Source organism: Phaethon aethereus (genome assembly GCF_964289735.1).
Source record: "Phaethon aethereus genome assembly, chromosome: 6".
Taxonomy (NCBI): domain Eukaryota; kingdom Metazoa; phylum Chordata; class Aves; order Phaethontiformes; family Phaethontidae; genus Phaethon; species Phaethon aethereus.
In genome coordinates, this window is record NC_138580.1 from 28,881,352 (window position 1) to 28,900,158 (window position 18,807).

The following is an 18,807-nucleotide window of genomic DNA, read 5'->3' on the forward strand; positions in this document are numbered from 1 at the left end:
TTTGTCTCTTGAAAAGAAAATAATTTGGCTGGAGGATAAGGATTCAAGGCAGTGTGAATATATTTGTTACCTTGTCTGGAATTTTTCTTTGTGGATTTTTTTTTTCCCCCTTGGGTTTTATAAAGCCTAGGAAGCCTCAAAGAGCATGCTATTATGGAAGTGTGCCTTACCTGGAGGGGACTGAATGCAAGTGTGTGGTGTGCCACAGAAGAATGGAAAGCCATACACGTGGAGGAACTGATTCAGATGAGCAAGAATGTTACTCCCATAATAGGATACTTTTTTTTAACTGGAAGAAAAAATCTGTTTAAAAAATCTTCCATAAAAGTAGACAAAGAACTGAATCAATGTTGGGTGTTTTTGTAGCATTTCCTACCAACTTGAATGTTCATATATTTCAGACTGTTAGAATAATGTCAGGTAACGAGGTGACGTGGTAGCGAGGAAAGCAAATGTGATTCTGTTGTGAATCCATTTGAGTACTAGTAGTAAAGCTGGGAAAGCACGAATTCCCTTTTACAGGGTCTGGTGAGACCTCAGCACAGAAAAGGCAAGGAATTGCAATGTTAATTTTTCTGGAGGAGGCTACAATACTTGGCTAGTTGTGTGGCTTCCGTTTTGATGACTCTTCATGATATTCACGATATTTCAAGATTCATGACAACTGAAACATTTTGGGATAATTTTCTATTATCTGAAAGTATTTTGCTCCTCTCTCATTGCATTGTTTATTGAGTAGTTTAGCTTACTTTTGAAATTGGAGCCTGGTATATCATTCTCTTTGGGTTTTTTTAATAAAAAAATGCATTGCTTTGTGAATAGGTCCCCTTATCATTTGTAATGAGGAGTGGAAAATGAACGAACAAGCTTCTCTCTGAAAAATCACATTTGAAATTTCTGAGTAATGATCTGAATGGTCTGAAGTCATTTATTCCTAAGGCATATCACTGTTTTGCAGAATATTCAAACTACTGTAATCAAAATTAAACTATGCCCTAAGCATGAAGACTTTTTTACAAAAAAGAAAGCTTCAGATCACATTAAAACAATATTTCAGAGTAATAGGAATCTGTTCATTGATTTCAACTTCTTGGTTAAACATGTTCTTCAGTGGTTTTTCTTATCATTAAATAGAAAGTTTTAGTTTAATTAGTGTAGGTAAGAAACCATGCTCAGTATTTCGTGGTATATTCAATACCACAGAAAAGTTTCCTTTTCTTTCAATGCTTTTCTTACAGAAGATAGTCATCTTCAGAAATGTTAGATAATTTTTATCATTGTTCAGAGGTGAGACTTGCGGTCCACATTTTTATAGCTAAATGTTACAAAACTCTATGTCAAGTATATGTTCAACACTGCACTTAATAGGGCATTGAAATTCAGCCTTGGAAATGAGGATTGTGTCAAAATCCATCTAATGAGCAATTATAGTATCACTTAAGGAAAATGTACTTCGGTTTTGTTTTTTGGATCCCATACTGTTGTGGAAGGACAAGAACATTCCTAGTGTTGTGATTTTTTTTTTTTTTTTAAATGGTTGTTATTTTTTCTTCTGTATTCTGTTTTAATAGGATATGTTCATATTTGAATAACAAGTACCAAAGCGAGGTAGTAGAAGGGTACATATGTGAGGACTTGTTTGCTTGAAAACACATTCATGTCCAAGGGATGCATAACATAGCAGCTATGTATGTATACATCTACTAACTTTGCCAGTACCATTTTTTCAGTTGTATTCTGAATTCTAACTCTCAGTTGGAAAACCTTAAAATAGTATGTTTAATTTTGCTGTGGATCTTGAACATGATGTCAGCATTTAATTTGTTTACTAAGAAATTAAGGAACTTAACCATGAAATTATGCTGTGGGCAGCTAATGCTAGGGTAAAATATGACTGAAATTTATAACATGTAGATCATTCTTTTAAGGAGTATAATGAGCAAGGCAGCAGTAGGATGTCTGTTACGAACTGATTGCTGAAATGAGTAATTGTCACTGAAGGGTTTTTTGTTATTGCCAGAGCTGTGACTATCTCTGGAAATTTTACTTTTAGTTTCATTGTTTTCACAGTAATGGTGCATTCAGATGTCAAGTCAAAATATTTTTTCTAGTCCTTCTGTTCTGGTAGTTCATTTGGGAACGTATATTTCTGGAACTGCAGAGTCTGGAACCATCCCACTTCTTTTAAAGTTTCTGAATGTTTCACAATTTTGTGTGTTACTGATCTTCTGAGAGAGCATAACTTTAGAGGTTTCTTCTTTAGTTGTTGTAGACTTCTTAAACTGGTTTGCCTTAAAAAAAACCCCAAACAACACCAAAAGCAAACCAACCAAAAAACCCCCAAAACAAAAAAAACCCCCACAGTTCTGTGAGTGACAGTGATTGACTTTGTAGTCTTCTGTTAATGAGTATGATAAAACAAGCCATGTGAACTAGCCAATTACTAAACACATTCAGAGGATTTTGGTGACATTCCTGTTGCACTTTTGTTAAACTTCTCTCCCCTCTTCTTCTGTTCTTCTCTGTCTCAAATTTTATTCACAGAGGGATCATGACATTTAGGAGCTTTCTTTAGGGACATGGTTGCTCGAGGTCAAGGCCAGCTGACTTTGGCTGCTGAAGCGTGTAAGGTCTTGACTCTTCTGAAAATAAGGTCACTGCGTGAAAGGCGAAAGGTGTTCATTTTCTATTTTTTCGAAGAGGTATTGTATGCATTATTATAATGCATATAACCCCCTATGAATACTGTTTATTCATAGAATGAATAACAAACTAGTGCAGATTGATAGCATGAGTTTGTCATTAGGGGCAGACCTTTCCTCTTCAAGGTGGCAACCAGTTTTATAAGCTTACTTTTGCTTTTCTAGAGCCTGGCATATAAACTGTCAGAGACAGGGCACGTAATGCAGTCTGACTAAACTAGGCATCAGTAAGAATAGGACTCTTGGCAGTTGTAAATACTGAAATGTTTTTCTGCACAGGCAGAAACACAGTGTGAGAATTGTATGACGTGTGGCAACATCCCAAGATTTATCAAGCCTGTCTGTACTAATGAAAGTTGTTGTGTGTGTTATGCCATACAGATGGTTTTACACTTTCTGATGGGTTTTACAATTCAAGTATTTTTTGTGCTGCTTTTTTTTTACTTCCGAAGTTCCATTCCCCTATCCCATAATGTCCTCTAAAAAGATCAAAGCCATTTAAACATGACTAAACAGCTAATTCATATGCTGTCTTTGTGTAATTGTGGCTAAAGCAAAAACTTATTCTTGCACATGATGCACACTGTCAAATCAGTGAGAGAAGAAAAAAAAAGTGATTTGGTAGAAGTTGATCTGGGTTTTTGGTAGAAGTTGATCTGGGTTTTTCTTAGCTTTACAGCTAAGATGGCAAAATGCACATTCAGGTGGTTAGCAGGAGGTTAGCTATCAAGTCAAGGGAAGCAATTCCGCACCTCTGTTTGGCACTTGTGAGGCCACAGCTAGACTATTGTGTCCAGTTTTGGTCTCCATTGTGCAAGACAGACATTGGCATACTTGGAGCATGCTTAGCACAGGGTCACCAACATGATCAGGGATTAAATACACGACATGAGGGGAGTAAACTTCATAGGGTAAAGGGGGATTTTACGGTTGTCTACAACTACTTAATGGGAAGGTGTAGAGAAGATGGCACCCTACCTTGTTGAAAGTCCACAGTGAGAAGACAAGAGGTAATGGACATTAAGTGGTCATGTGCAAGGCTCAGACTTTTTTTTGCGCCATGAGGGTGGTCAAGCACTGGAACAGGTGCCCAGAGACTCCTGAAGTCTTCGACCTTGGAGATGCACAAAACGAGGTTGGGCTCTGAGCAACCTGAGCCAACTTTAAAATTTCAGCTATGTGCCAGCATGGCCCTACTTTGAGTGAAGGACTGGACCAGTGACTTCCAGAGGTCCCTTTCAACCTCAATTGTTCTGTGGGCCCTACTTGTTAAGCTGGAAAAGATATGAAAGTTGAAGTGCTTCGTTACAAAGACAAAGTGCTTTTTAACATCATAAATGATTGCCCAGAGTATGATGAACCGTGCAAATTCCCAAGAATTTCAATTATACCCTCTGATCTTGTTGAAATGGTGTAATGTCTCTTCACCACAGTTCAGTTTATATTTCTGAGGATTTGCACATGTCTGTATAATATGAAGCTTAACAAGCTACCTTGGAGGACTCTGCTTCCTTAAATTCTGTATCCATTGTGTGCAATTGAGGCAGTAGAAGAGAAAAGAGAGAACAAGTAAACATTGTTGGTACTGCAAGTACATTTGGCAGTGCAACCAAAGGCCAATGTTTTCTTCAAGCATTTGTAGCTAAGGAGGGTTACAAGCAGAGCAGTTAGGAGAAATGGTGATGGGCTCCCTACATTCGTTTTTACCAGCTCCCTTTCAGCCCTATGAGCTCCTATAGCCAGACCAGATGTGACTGGAATGGGGAAAGCTAGGAGGGAGAAGCCTCTCTCTTGCTTCTCCATCAGCTTCTGCCCCCTTTGTACAAGCAGTGAATGTTTCAGCCGCTTTAAATGGCATCAGAGTGATCAAAGACAGTTAATGGGGATTTGGGAGAGTCCACAAACATGCATGTGGATGGGCTGAAAATACATGTGCGGATGGGCCAAAAAGTATGCACAGGGAGGGTATGAGTGTTGGAGTTGGAAGGAAACTACTGGACAGGAGGACTGAGGGTACTGTGGGTGCTAGCAAGTGTGAATCCACGTGCCCAGTACCACCTTGCATAGGATTCTGTCCTGGCTGGATTGATGCTTGTTTGTTCCCACTTGGGATTCCTTAGAAACCTCGTTAAAAAGTCCCAGCAATGAAGAAGCTTGTGAGTCCAAGAGCTGCTCAGTTTCATCTTGAAGTTTTGTCTGTAACAGAATGCTCAACAGCAGTCCACTTCAACATTTCTTTGTGCCTTATATCGGGACTGCCCAACAGGCTGGATATTTACAACCGATCAGCTTTTCCAGGACTTCAAAAGCATCCAGAAAGGGATGAGAAGGTGGGGAGAAGAGGTCAATGCAGTTTGCTGGAGAGGTCTGCTGAATACTTCTGACAGGCAAGGTGCCTGCTAAAGTAGGAGTGTGCTGCAGGACCAGACTGTGCTGCAGTAGGAATTGCGAGCAGTTCGAGCTCTCCTCATCTGTCTTTCCACTGCTCTGCCTTGCCTCTCCCCGTGGGGCTTGGAGTATCCAGTGATACTGTGGGTTCTCTGTTCAACAAAGATGCTTGATCTATCAAGAAGTGCTTTTTGTGTTGTTACTGGCTTGTTTTATTGTGTGTTCCATAGGAGGCTTGCCAGTGGAATTGGACTAAGCTGTTAATTTAGCATTGAAGTAGTATTTTAAGGTAAGATAATTCTTACTACAGAAGTACTATAATTTGTATTATGAAAGTGAACATTTATTGATGCTTACCAACAATATAGTAACTAAGATGTTACGTTAATTTCTGAAGATAAACTGTCTTATTTCAGACACCATGCACTGTTCCAGTAAGTAGTACAGTCTTTGATAGTAGTATCTACATATTTATAGTGTCATTTTAAGTGGACTCGCCAAAATGAGCTCATCTTCTGTAAAGTCATGTAGGTGAAAGTACTGAGTTCCAAGGTAAACAGAAAGGAAATAATCAGTCTTGCATTTTACAGTCTTCCTTCCACTTGTTTTTTTCACTTGGGTAGAGGAAGAATAAAAACAAAGGGCATTTGTTATCTAGCAAAACTCAGAAGCTATTTCACATGAAAACATAATGAGTGTGACAGGCTACAAATAGCATTGAACATGAATCTTTTACAGAAGAAAGGAGGAATGTCCTTTGGTATATTTACTTCAATCAACCCTAATAAGGCTTGTTTTATGTGTTTTATGCATCCACCATCATAATTACAAATCCTTGACATTTTAGCACTAGCATTTATATCTGTCAGGGAAGCTACCCAGAGCCAACCCTCAAGGAATGTCTGTATTGTTACTATGGATCGCCATAACAGCTCTCAAGTAGTTACTAAGTGGCTTAAAAAATTACATCTCAGTCATGCTTGAAGGGCTCATCAAACTTTGCCACAAATATCAATGTTAAGTACCCAATCAGCTGTATTGTTTCAAGTACAGTCGCGTGTGCCCATGAAGGAATAGATTGGACAGGAAGTAGTAGTATATAAGGTCTCATCATCAGATAGATCTTTTGTTTTTGTCATGACCTTTGGGGAGGAAAAAAAAAAACCACACCAAAAAACCACCAAAACCTGCCAGTTCAGCTACAGGGAAATAACAGGAAGATAAGGATATCTTTTGATTTGATCACACACAAAACAGCAGCTAGACTTCCTGAAAAGTATGCACAAAAGGGTTTTCTCAGGCATGATTTCTTAATACAGTTGTTTTTAACCTTTGTAGAATAGTTGAGGACCTTCCCAAAATATCAATTAAAAAACCGAAACGCCACCAAACAACAAAAGCCACAAGAGAAATTAGAGCAGGCTGTTAAGAAACTCGTAGAGTTCTGTAAACTCAGGTTCATAAATTTAGCTAGTTACCCAAATTCAGTGACAAGACTTGAGAGCTAAGTGCAAGACTTGTAGTAACAAAGTGGTCCAGAAGTTTTGGTCAGTGGAGAGTTTGAACCCCTTCCCATGACTGTGATCTCAGTAACCACAAATCTAATAAATTCAAATAAGCGCAGTCAGCGTAGCTCTTCAGCAAACAAACCCCACTGGGTAACTAACAGTGCCACAGCACAAGCACAGCCGGAGGGCTGGGGAAGGGACCTCCAGAGGGTTAACATGCAGTCCTTTCTTTATGTATGGCTGTTTCTAATTAATTCTCTTTTAGATGTAGTAAGTGATGGGCAAGAGGAAGAACTCCAAGTTTCTTGGGAAGTAGATCTGCTGATGAAAATGCGAAGACTGGAAACAGTTCGTATCTTGCTGTTTGGACAATCTTTTACGGCTTAGTGATAATTTGAAAATCTCAGCTTAATTTATGAAGAAAATGAGTATTTAAAGTATCACCTCTTGCCATGGTGCTCATCTATGGTGAAATACAAACATTTGCAGCATTTGGCAGTATTGAGGACCTGCAGTGGCCCTGTGCATTTAAACTGAAATAAATCCTGCAGGGCTCTGTGAGTCTTGGCCTCATATTCCACCCTCAGTTCTTCGTTTTGTCCTCTGCCCTGTCCCTTAGGTTGTGCCAAAACAATTGCACTGCCACTTGGGTAAGGATCCCTCCCTGCTGCCGGCACAGTGCTTCCTTCCCCTTTTGCCAGGAAGAGCTGGGACTTGGGCTGGGTCTGGTCTCTCTTTTTTTAGGCATGCTGCTTCTCTTCCTATTTCGTATTTTCCTCGTATCCTTGAAAAGTTTTGAGAGCAGAGACTACCAGTGTTTGTACTGTGTGTAGTAGGATTCTTTTCTTGGCCACTTTTAGACAGTACCAAAAGAAATCTGAATAATAAGGGAAGGAAAGGTGTCAGGTGGTCTTTGGGAAGATACTTTGGTGTATGTAGTTTTGGCATGTAGGTAAACAAGATGAGCTAATCACCATAGCTTTCATGTAATGTATCTGTAATTTGCTTTCATATGTAGGTGTGAAGGAAGCCTGCCATATGGTGTGTATATTGGTATTTTTCCTTGACAGCCTTTACTTTAAGTTAAAGGAATTCCAAGGCAAACTATTATGCAAGAATACCATTTCAAATACTTATCCGTATATACCTTGAAAGAAAAAGAACATTGAATAAAAGCTGAAGAGCTCCAGGAAAGTTTTAAATTGAAAAATTAAATTATACTTTCACCCATTTTTTAGGTACCCTAATTACCTTAGTTCTGTCTATGTTGCACTGTTACCAGTCTTACAATCTTTTAACCATTTGAACAGGAGTCTTTCATAGGTAATATATAAAATCTGATTTTACATTAATGAGTCTGTGGAGTTCAGAGACAACTTCCACAGTGGCTTTGAGTTGGTTTTTTTGTTCAACATATGGTATGCTTTACTCTTGGTCTTCTTGCCTTGATCTAAAGTGTTCTTGATCCCTTGTGGGCATAAGCTAAAAGTATAACCCATGCCCGTAGAAGAGTTTCTGTTATGAAGATTAACTCCTTGAGAGAACTACAGAAATGTCATTCCTGCTGTTGTGTTCAGACTTCATGACACGTGTGCACAGCGCTCTAGTGTGTTGTCCTGGGAGTGGGAGCACAAACATTGGTCCATCTTCGTTAGAGAAGAGAGATAATGTCACTACTGTAAGATTACAGACAATGGTAGTCTAAGGAGATGTTAATTCAGTGTTGTGTCAACAGAAGTTTGCTTTGTGTGGTTCACAGAGCTGAAGCAGCTGGAGGATGGGGAATTGCTTTGCTTCCTCGTTCAGTTCCCTGAACTGACTCACCGTGGATCTAGCAAGTTGTAGCCCTTGTGTGAAGGAGCAGTAGAAACTGGGGGCTGGGGAAAGAGGAAAGTCAGGCCATAGCAGCCTCAAAGTAGATGTCAGATTTTGAACTTCAGATGGCCTGGTGCAAACTGCTGGCTAGAGAAGTAACTTTGCTTTTGTCTTGTGTTGGTGTTTGAGTGTCTTAGATGGCTGGAATAAAGAACTGACCTGGCCAAATACATAACCTTGACAAAAGAAAGGAGGGAGGAAAAAACCAACAGAGGAAAGGATCCCTTTTTCCCCTTTTTGCATGTCGTATGCAGGCTGCTGTCACCTGCAGCTGTTCTCCCTCTGTCTGGTCATTTGCAGGTGCAAGCACCTGGGGAGAACTGCAGTTGTTTTGATACTTAAAATTTTTTTTTTTTAAATTTATTTTGAACTTTGCTGTATTCTGGTATCAGTGTGTTACATAGAAACACTATGTGTCTTTCTACCTCTTTGTTATGTATGCGTAGGGATAAATACAAGATTAATCCCACAGATACCAAATTGAGGGATCAGAGAGCAAGGTAATGTGATGCTGTGGTGAACTTCATTTTCTGCTGTAGCTTGAGCCATCGCTTCTCCTTATGTCACAGAGCTTGATGAAATGGTCACCGAGCTATTCATTCACCCCCTCCTGACAGCTCTTTGTTGAGATGCGAGTGCTTTGTTTGAAAAGTTTTTATTAATTGACACAAAAAAGGGAGATTTTTTTTCTGCGTTATTTTATAAGTAACTAGTAATGACTCCCCCAGGAGCACTGGCTGTCAGAAGTCTAGCTATGATTAAAAAAAATCACAGGCTTCTCTCTTAAATGAGCATTTGAAGTCATGGACAGGGATCATCTGAACAGGAAACAAATGTCTTGAAGAAACGGGCACTTTTACTACCTTTTATTGTCCATAGTGAGAGAAGAATGTAAATAAAGTTTTGATTGTGAAAAAACTAAGAGGAAAAATTTTCATCCAACTTGAATGAAACTTTTAATGCAAGTTCAGCATTTAATTCCTTTTTGTGTGTTGAGTATATCATTCCAGCTGTTGAAAATTGCATCTTTTCAATCGTGTACTGATGCTAGCCTATGACTGAGAACTTCTCTTAGTGATTTTATCCTGACAGTAATTGAAAGCTGATTAATTTAATTGCAAGCAAGCTTTTATTTTGCCATTCCTTAGTACTTTGTGTATATGCCTGGTGTTTGGGGTCAGAGAGGAAATAGTGTTGTCTATTTTAATTGGGTACAGAAAAGGTATTAAAATATACAGGTTTTAACCTTATTAACAGTAATCTAGTTGTCGGAAGTGTAGTTTGAAGAGAGAAATAATTACAAAACCTTTTATTTAAAATGGTGTATAGGGCAATGGAAAGTCAGCTGTTTCTGGTTTAACAGACAAGTGCCTTATAAAGGAAGATGAGTCAAGTTCTGCTATTTGCTCAAAGGTGGGAATGTTTTTCTTTGAAATTCTGAACTCCACAAAATTGTTTGTATTTAATTGAGCTTAATTAGTAAGCACTAAAACAAAACTGTTGCAATTTTAATTTGGAAGGACTTCCTTTGTGTTTCTTGTGTATGGTGTATGTCCCAGTACACAGTGAAGCGTGGCTGCAGTGTATGTGTACAAGCCCGGTGCTCGAACACGGTTCTGCAGCTGCAGCTTGGGCTTATGGAGTAGAGTGCCACTAGTTTTGGAAGGACTGAGAGCCCCTGGAAAGCGCAACGTTTCACATGGGAACAGGGATATGGGAACACTTTGTCTTGTGGGCATTTTTAAATGCAACATTACACCAGTTTTCTGTATCTTAGTGGCCCGTGGTTCCCTGGAGTAAAACATGCTGCTGCTTTGTGCTCGGTCCCTTTCACTCAGTAACATCATTGTGCACTATTGGTGTTTATCCACCATTTTGGATATGAGGATTGATCCTAATTGAATTTGTGTGTTGGGGAATGTAGTCACTCAATTTTTATGTAATCTTGTAATTTTCTGCAAGCTTTGCAGTTGAATTATTAGTAAAACACTGAAAGAGCTGTTACCATAGGACACCATACAAAGTTAAAATTTGCCTGCATAGCCGTGTAGTGAATTTTCCACTTACCAACAAAAATGCTAATAAAATATCACTGTTCATTATTGCTGCCTTATGTTGTGACTACATCAATATAAGTAGGGAGGAGTTTAGTAATCAAAAATGACAGCTAAGTGCTAAGTTTTGATGGTTTATTGATTGTCTAGCTAACTGGTAGGTAGTTAATAGAGATTACAGCAATACTGGGGTTAGAACCATTTTAACTATATAGAAATACATAGATTTCTTTTATAGTAAATATGTTCTTTAAAGAAATTCTAAAAAAAAAAAAAAGAGGTGTTTAAGTACAGTGAGTGTACAAAACCTCAACAGAGTACTAGCATAGCTTTTACAGTTTGCAAATGTCTAGGGTAATATTTAGATGTGGTTTTGTTTTAAAAATAAAAATCAGCTGACCTACTGAACTCTCAGTATTTAAATGTATTGAACTGGTAAAGAAAAAAAACAGTGTTGCAAGCAATGTTGTTTTCGTGAAATGTTTGTGGGGGATTTCTTAATGTGTCCTGAAGTTCTTTTCCATTAGAAGAGATTTGCAGTCTGTTCCAATTAAAGAATTTTCCATACTGGAAATGAGAAGTCAATTACTACAATTATTTTTTGAATAGTTAATTTACATAACCTTAATTGTATTCATTCCCTTTGGAAGGCTGAGGCTGATATTTATAACGAACGCATTGATTGATTAGCAGTGTATTTATAATGATAGAATTGCTACCACTAAGGTGCTCCTGCAACTGCAGTCCTGAGGAGTTCCCGGCTGAATAAACATTTGGGAAGACAAATGGCTGTTTATTTCATTGGCGAGGAAGGGCGTTGCATCTCTGCTACCTCCGTATGCAGTACTGGAAGTATCTCCTTTCCACACTCCCTAAAAAAAATGAGAGTTTAGATCATATTACTTAATGAATGGTGTGTTCCATACTGTAAAGAAATACGTTTTCCTTGGTTTTTTAATCTGTCAAAATAGCGCCTGGGTGTAGACTAGGGAACTGCAGGCTTTTCACTGAAGTCGTGTGAGGAGCGACAGCCGTAGGAAGCTCCCCCACTTTCACGTGAGTGTGAGGCCTGTGCCTTTCGGTGCTGAGAAATCTTCTTGCGGCCATTTGCCAGGCCGGACCCCGGGTGTGTTTGCCTGCTGTCGGCTGGCGCCCGTGCCCTGCCCGCGCCCGCTCGGAGTACGGCGGTGCAGCGCTGGCCTGGATCAGGCGGGAGCTGGGCACGGGGTGGTGGCGGAGGTGCGTTTTTCTCCTGCCTCGGCAGTGGGAGGCGGGAGGAGAGGAGCCGACGTGCATGTCCCCGTCTGCTGAGCCTTCTCCAGAGGTGAAGGAAAGCGGAAGTGATACGATCTTCAAACCGTTTGCAATCCTTCCATGTAATTAAGGAGGTGAAGACCTGGGGGGTTTATCCACTTTCAGACGCCGTGATTTCTGTATGTCATTTTGCCTGAACCAGACTCATTTCTGACCAGCTACCAAGGCAGTCTGACTTGTAACCTGTTAGGTCTTGGGAAGTGTCACCCAATGCTACGGCAGGTGCTTTAGGGAGCTTGGTGGAACAATGACACAACAAAGTTGTTGCTACGACCAAAACTTTACTTTAACCTGGACCCTCTGCAGAGCGGGTCATTTGAACCCCTCAGCCACGCGGCACAGATGCAGAGCTCCCTCGGCCCTCGGAGGAAGCAGCGGCGGGGGAAGCGCCCCCAGCCCCGGGGACAGCGGCGGCGGCGCCGCCGGCCGGATCCCGCCGCGCCTCGCCGCCGCGCGGCCGCTCTCAGGTGTCCCTATTCCTGATTGGCCCGGGCGGCCCGGACCGCTTTAAAAGGAGCAGTGGGTACGTGACCGCCTGACCGCCGGCCATGGCCGCCTGCCTCAGAAGGTGGCGCGCTGGGGCTGGGAGTAGGAGCATCCGCCCCAGGGAGCCGGTGAGGTTACTGTGGTGTAGCCATAATGCAGTCTGCCTTTCTGGGCTTGACTGGTGGGTAAGCTACCATATCTTACAGGTATCAGAAGTCTGTCCGTGACCTTATTTGTCTGACAAAATAACTTTCTATTATTATTTTTGCTGAAGTTTCATTCAAACTTCAGGAGAATGAGGGGAACGTATGCTGCTTATAAACCTAAGTATGCGATAATGCTGTAATATATGTGAGCCAGCAAGAGTGGCAGTGTAGGCCAGGCTGCTGCTCTGGTCTCAGCTGGCAACCTGTGGAAAATACTTGAAGAAAGCATATAGAAATAGGGTAATTTAGAACATCGGTGTTCTTCTGGTTTACCGTTCTGGTTTTTACTGCTACATATTTTGGGGGCTTTTGAGTCTGAGGTAGTGCTTTCATGTTTCTGTTTAACAGTTCTTGCTGGACTTTTCCATCAGTTTATCTAATTTTTTTGAGGCAATCCTTACTTTTGGGCTCTTCAACATCCTAGAGCAGTAAGTGTAGAGCATTGGAACGTAATATAGCACTTAATATGCTAGGGTGTGAAACCATGGGGAAACTCAGCTTGGTCCATCTGAGGAATTCACTTGTTTATTCCCATCAAACTACAGCTGAGCTCCATTTACTCTACATTGTAAATGCTCAAGTGAACTTTGTATCCTACTATTACCTAAAGTGCTTTCAGTGCCATGGGGCCTACACAATCTCAAATTTCCTCTTAATTAGTAACAGCCTCTTTCTTGAAAATTAATTTTCCACAGCAAAAGTGAGATTGAGAAAGTAAACCTCTTTGTGGGCAGCAGTTGTGGAACTTCTTGAATCATGATGAGCTTCCATAATAACACAAACATGAGTAGTAATGTCAGAAACAAACAAAAGACACCAGAGGTTTTTTTTCCTTGGCACTAGAGAAAATTGCTGTGATCTGTTGTTGTCTGGCTCTAAGGCAGCCATTTTGGTTGTATGTAGTTGTGGGGCATTGTGATGGTTAGTGGTGAATGCAGTGTGACCACCTGGGTAGTTTCCCTGCAATGCAGGAATAAGATACAAAGGCAGTTGTCTTTGTTACTGGAATTAGTCTTTCCTATATGCTTTGGACAAATAAAAAACAAGTTGTATATTGTAAGAGCTGTTTGTGTGGCCGTGGAAATGAAACGGGCTCCATGTGGAGAAGGAGAGCAAGTTTTCTACCTAATTATTTAAGGGGTTTTGTGTGTGTCTGAAGTATGCATTGGTAAATATGAGCTGACACATTTCTAGCAAACAAATTATAAATGAGTAGCAGACCTGAAAATGTCAGTTTCTTCCTTAGGAACACTTCAGGATGTTTCTTTTAATTTTTTTTTTCTTTTCAGTCTCATACATTCTTTTCTTCCCTTAGGCAAATGAGTTCCTTTAAATGTTTGTCTCTTTGTTTCAGTATACTACTTATCCTAGGATATAGTTTTTGACATAGGTCTTGGAAGTGTCAGAGGAGATTGGATGTACTAATTTTTTTTATAGGGAGAGTGTGTATGCATACCTTAAAATAACGCAGAGAGAGAGTAGTAAATAAATCCTTTAAACTTATTTCTGTGTGTATCTTGGTATCACCTAACCAGTTGTGTGTATTGTGGTCTTTTTCAGGATTAGCCAAGAAAAACTTCAGGATAATCTTAAGGAGTTTAGAAAAATTGAAATAAAAGAGCACCGTAAGATGAAGTTATCTTGTACAATGCTATTAGGCAGTGTTTGTCATTTTAGGGCACAAGAACTATGCCGTGTCAGATAGCGGGGCAGGAAAAGTGCTGAACTGCTGTTGTTATCTCCTCTCCTCTTGGGAAGTCTCTGGGGTCTCAAGTGTCCTGTTGATTGAGAACAGCAAGTCTTCTAATTTGTTTAGGTTCATTGGGAATTAGTATGTTTGTTTGTTTGTCTTCCCAGAACTGTGACACAGTTAACTGTTTTCCTGGAACTGTAACACAATTTACACCCAGCCACACATATCCAAGTTACTTGTTGATGAAGCTGTATACACATTATCTGATCACTTTGTATAAGTAGGGACCAAAAGGAAGATCCTTGTGAAAGGCCAGGTTAACTGAGGCAAAAAAAGATTTTCTGGTGTTCTTTATCATTTTCATGTCAACATTAATGTGAGTTTGGACAGCAGACTCTGCAGTTGGTTGTTGCTTAATCTTGACCTTCCTGTGGGCCTGCAGTTGTGGGAGAGTCTGTGACTGAGGGACAGTTTTCAGAAACAATGTATCTAGCATAAGCTTGCAGGAGGAGTGGGAGGAGATAGTAGGTACATGGTGGGCAGGCCTGTGTGTGTATGTGTACCTAGCGGGAGTAAGAGACTTTCATCCTTACGGAGGCACAGGTTGGGCAATTAGGGAAGCTCCTCACTCTGTCACTGTGCTGGATGTATCTTGTCCTTGGAATGTAATTGTCATGTGCTTATAACTAAAACATGTATCTGCTCACTCAGTAGAGCTTCCGTGGTTGTGTTACCTTTGTGCAGTGTGTCAGTCAGTACCACTAAATTTTTAAAAATAATAACACCCTCCACCCCCAAGAATTAAATGCTGTTCTGTGTTTTTAAGCATGTTCATCTCTAAATGTTTTGGAACAATGTAAAATGCTCACTAATGGCAGTTTGCTAACTCAGAAAAACGTGTCAACACAGGGCAGTGCAGAAGCATATACTTAAGTCATATTGAAGTCAATGTATTTAAACACAAATGTACATGCTTTCCTGAATCTGTATGTTTATTGTTAGCTGTTCTGAAATAAGATTGTTATTTTTGTAGTCCAATGAAAGATAAATTTTGCTTTAAAAAGTTTTGCTTTAAAAAAAGTGAGGTTTGGGAGTACTTTAAATATACAAACTGTATTATATTTTGTTTTGATAGCTGATTGCTGTTTATGATGAACAAGAAACTCACCATAAGACTGATGGCACCAATGGCAATTTGACAGACAGAAATAGCCCAGACTCTTTTGAGACGGAGGTGGCGGCTCAGCTGGCTGCCTTTCAGCCGATTGGTGGCGAGATTGAAGTGACTCCTTCTGCCCTAAAACTGGGTATGTATATCTTGCATGTTTTTTTTTTTTTTACCAATATATAGCACTTTCTTATTTCTTTTTTCTTTCTGAGTATGTCTGTAGTCCGATTTTATGTAATTAAATAATTTTTTTAGCACCCTATTGTTTGCCTTGCAATTCAGTGGAGACAATTGTAATGACAAAAGTTGCACTTTTCAACAATTGATGCTGAAGAATGCAACTGAGCATGGCAAATTTGCACCTGATCCTTGTATCCTGCTGTATGTTATGCCCATCCATACAGCTGGGGTCTCTTTTTTTTCTCCTTTCCTTGACTGTGTGGGTTGCTGATAATCCTTCATTGTAATCTTCTGAGAGCAGAAGAGATTAAACCTATGCAAAGTATTTTCATATAACAAAGTGATTGAAAAAAAATTCTCAGCTTTTTTGTTGAGGAGCCTGGATTCAATGAGTATAAAACTGCTTTGTGCAAATACTTCTACTAACTCTCTGAGCTAGTGCCCTGTTTTGGGGATGGGAGGTAGAAAGGAGGAGATGCTGGTGGCAAACAGTTCAGCTCTTTGCCTTTGAAAAAGTTGTACAGCAGAGTCTATTTGCATGTCTGACTTTCAGGTGAGCAAACTGTGATTAGGAGAGCTTCTGCTTAATTCCCTCTTACATCAGAGGGTACTATGTGAAGTGCTGCAACTCTGGTCCCCCTGTGTTGTTTCAGTGTGCCTGGAAGGCCAAGAGTTCAGACACTGGTTTCCAATTATAAAGAGGGAGAGTCTTGTACGTTGAACACAAAGCAGTTTTAAATACTTTCTTGGGTTGAGAGCAGGCTAAGCTGTTGCCTAGATAGTAGATACAGAAGCTTTCAAAAACAGATTGAAGGTGAATCGTCTTACTCTCTGCCTGTAAAGCGATTGTACACTGACAGCATTTAGCAAATGAATTCCACCAAAGCTCATCATCCAACTCGCTATGTAGTATTGAGTACTGCTGATAGGCTCCTAATGGTGTGCAGTAAAATTTCTGAGTGCAAGCAGGTGGGGTACAGATAGAAATACTACCTCTAGTTCTGTGCTCTCATGGAGTAATCTGATTACAACTTCAGAAATTGAATGTTCACTTGTCTGTTGTTTGCATTGCATTTTTAAAGGAAAAGTCTGTTTAACCAAAATGATGAACTAAAATAAAATATGTAATAAAACTCAATGGATGAGACTGTGTAACTTCTAAGAGAAGTGCTCATTTTTTGTACCTGACGTAGAAAATACTGAAATTGAAGCCACATGAAACTTTTAGATTCAAATTTCTGTGTTAATGGATCACTTCAGTTTTTTCTGTATTCTAGAATATAGAAAAATATCTTTCTATGTTTAATGACACACAGGAATTTCTCATAGTGAAAAATCTTGGGCAAAGACTGAGTCTTGCAATAACTTGTATGTGTTTCAACTGTGTTTTTGGCAAGCGTGAGGTATGGAAAAGTTTGTGGCTAAAGGTCTAATGGTTGAATGGTTTGCCACTTCACTTATTGCATATTTTTAAATAACACTGTGTAAATGCATTTTTAGCATGTTTCAGAAAGTAGAAATTGTTCTCCATATACTTCTGAGCCCTAGTTAAAAATACTAAAGTGGTTTGTCTAGTATATGGTTGTACATAAGTTTAGGGTTGGAGAGAAGACTATTTCCATTTCACACAATTTAATGTAAAACAGTTAAATGCTAGAGCTCTTGAGCTCACCAGTAAGCTAGCAGGTAGTTAAGTTTTCATAGCATTTGTGGAATCCTTCTCCTATACAGTGTAAAGGAGATGAAACATAACATGAGAAGAGTAGTCAATTAGGGTTCTATTTAGTTTTCAGTGCAATACTAATATATATTTGAAGTTTACATGGATGCTTGCTTCTTAAAATAAAGAACATAAATATAATGTGTTTGTCTCACTGAGTCTCTTTCAGATTGTTTTATTTTACAAGGTAAATGAAAGATTTTCTACCTGTCAGTCCTACAAACTCAGTCTGCACTCTGCAATTTAATTGTTTTCTCTTCTGGATTTTACATCATGGATTACAGTTCTTCAGACTTAATTTTTGCCTTTATGTTTCATGTACAAGTCCCCAACCTTAAATGATGTCCCTGTTTCCACTAGAGGCAACGTGAAAAGTTAATGAAGTAATAAAATTGAAAAGTAAATGAAGAACTAGAAGGACAGTTTTGGTTGACACACAACACTAGCGCGTCATTATAACTTTTCAAGTATGTAACATGCCAGTACACGTGCTTTGTTTTTAGTAGGAGAGTTTTAAATTTCTTATAAAGCTTTTCAATTAAACTAGCTGAACTATCTGAGTTTTTTAATGTTTGTAGTTATGTTGGCCCTCATAAGCCATCTTGTAATTTTCTGTGCATGTGTAAGCATGCTACTGGCCATTCTGGTTTCCTTTTGCATCTAATAGCTTAGTGTTCTTTTCTAGTGGTTTGCCCTGCATGGTAGGTAATGGAACAGGAAAGGAGTAAGAGGTTTAGCCTTTTGGGTGTTTTGTGATGTCAGTTTGTTTTTTCCTTTTCAGTCCACATGTGCAGGAAGGCGAGCACTAATTTATTTATGGAGGATCCGTTTTATGGACATGTCCCTTTGAGCTGGAAATGCCTTCACGGCTGGCTCTGTTTCATTTGCTTGATTTGATAGATTATGGTCGAGTGCACACAAATTTAGTTGTTTCTTTCTCTTGCTCCTCTCCTTGGTGTTAAGTAGTCATGATTTTGCCTGGAGGAAGACAGACGGTATTCAGTGTTACTTGTCACTTCTGAATACTAAGGTAGGAAAAAAATTGAAGTATGTGTAGGTATCTCCATGATGGCTTGGGTTTGTTGTTGTTGTTGTTGTTTTAATTATTCTTCTATTTCCCTTTCTTTGGTAATTGGGTTGAAGATTCCTGAAGCTGTTTTCCAAGTATAAGCATTATGGGAAGCAGATACAATTAGGTTACTTTGTTGGCCAATACAGTAAAATTTAGCTTCTTAATGAGTTTGTACCTTTATTAGTGTTTAGTTAAAATTGAGGTTAGATAAATAATTGCTTAAACAGTTATTAATAGCAGGTTATAAAATTCACTTGTAAACTACGGAAGTTTAACTCCTCCCTTTGGAAGCTTTCACTGCTAAGGCAAGTGTCTTTTCTCACTGAAAGGTCTTACTTTGGTATTTCAAAATTTGCATGCCTTTGCTTTATAGTGAATCTGAGAACAAGATCTTTTTGTGTATATATATACACACAGACGCGCGCACACAACGCCCCATCT

The 18,807-nt window shown here is 39.4% G+C and overlaps 1 protein-coding gene across 1 annotated transcript in view; it reads left to right on the forward strand.

Annotated features, from left to right (window-relative positions):
- PARD3B (par-3 family cell polarity regulator beta) overlaps positions 1 to 18,807 on the forward strand; it is a gene marked incomplete at both ends in the record, with an annotated part of 412,476 nt that overhangs the window by 117,707 nt on the left and 275,962 nt on the right. Inside the window, one exon of the mRNA XM_082001608.1 lies at positions 15,362 to 15,533. Within this exon, the coding sequence (XP_081857734.1) occupies positions 15,362 to 15,533 (172 nt within the window). The remainder of the gene's footprint in view (positions 1 to 15,361; positions 15,534 to 18,807) is intronic.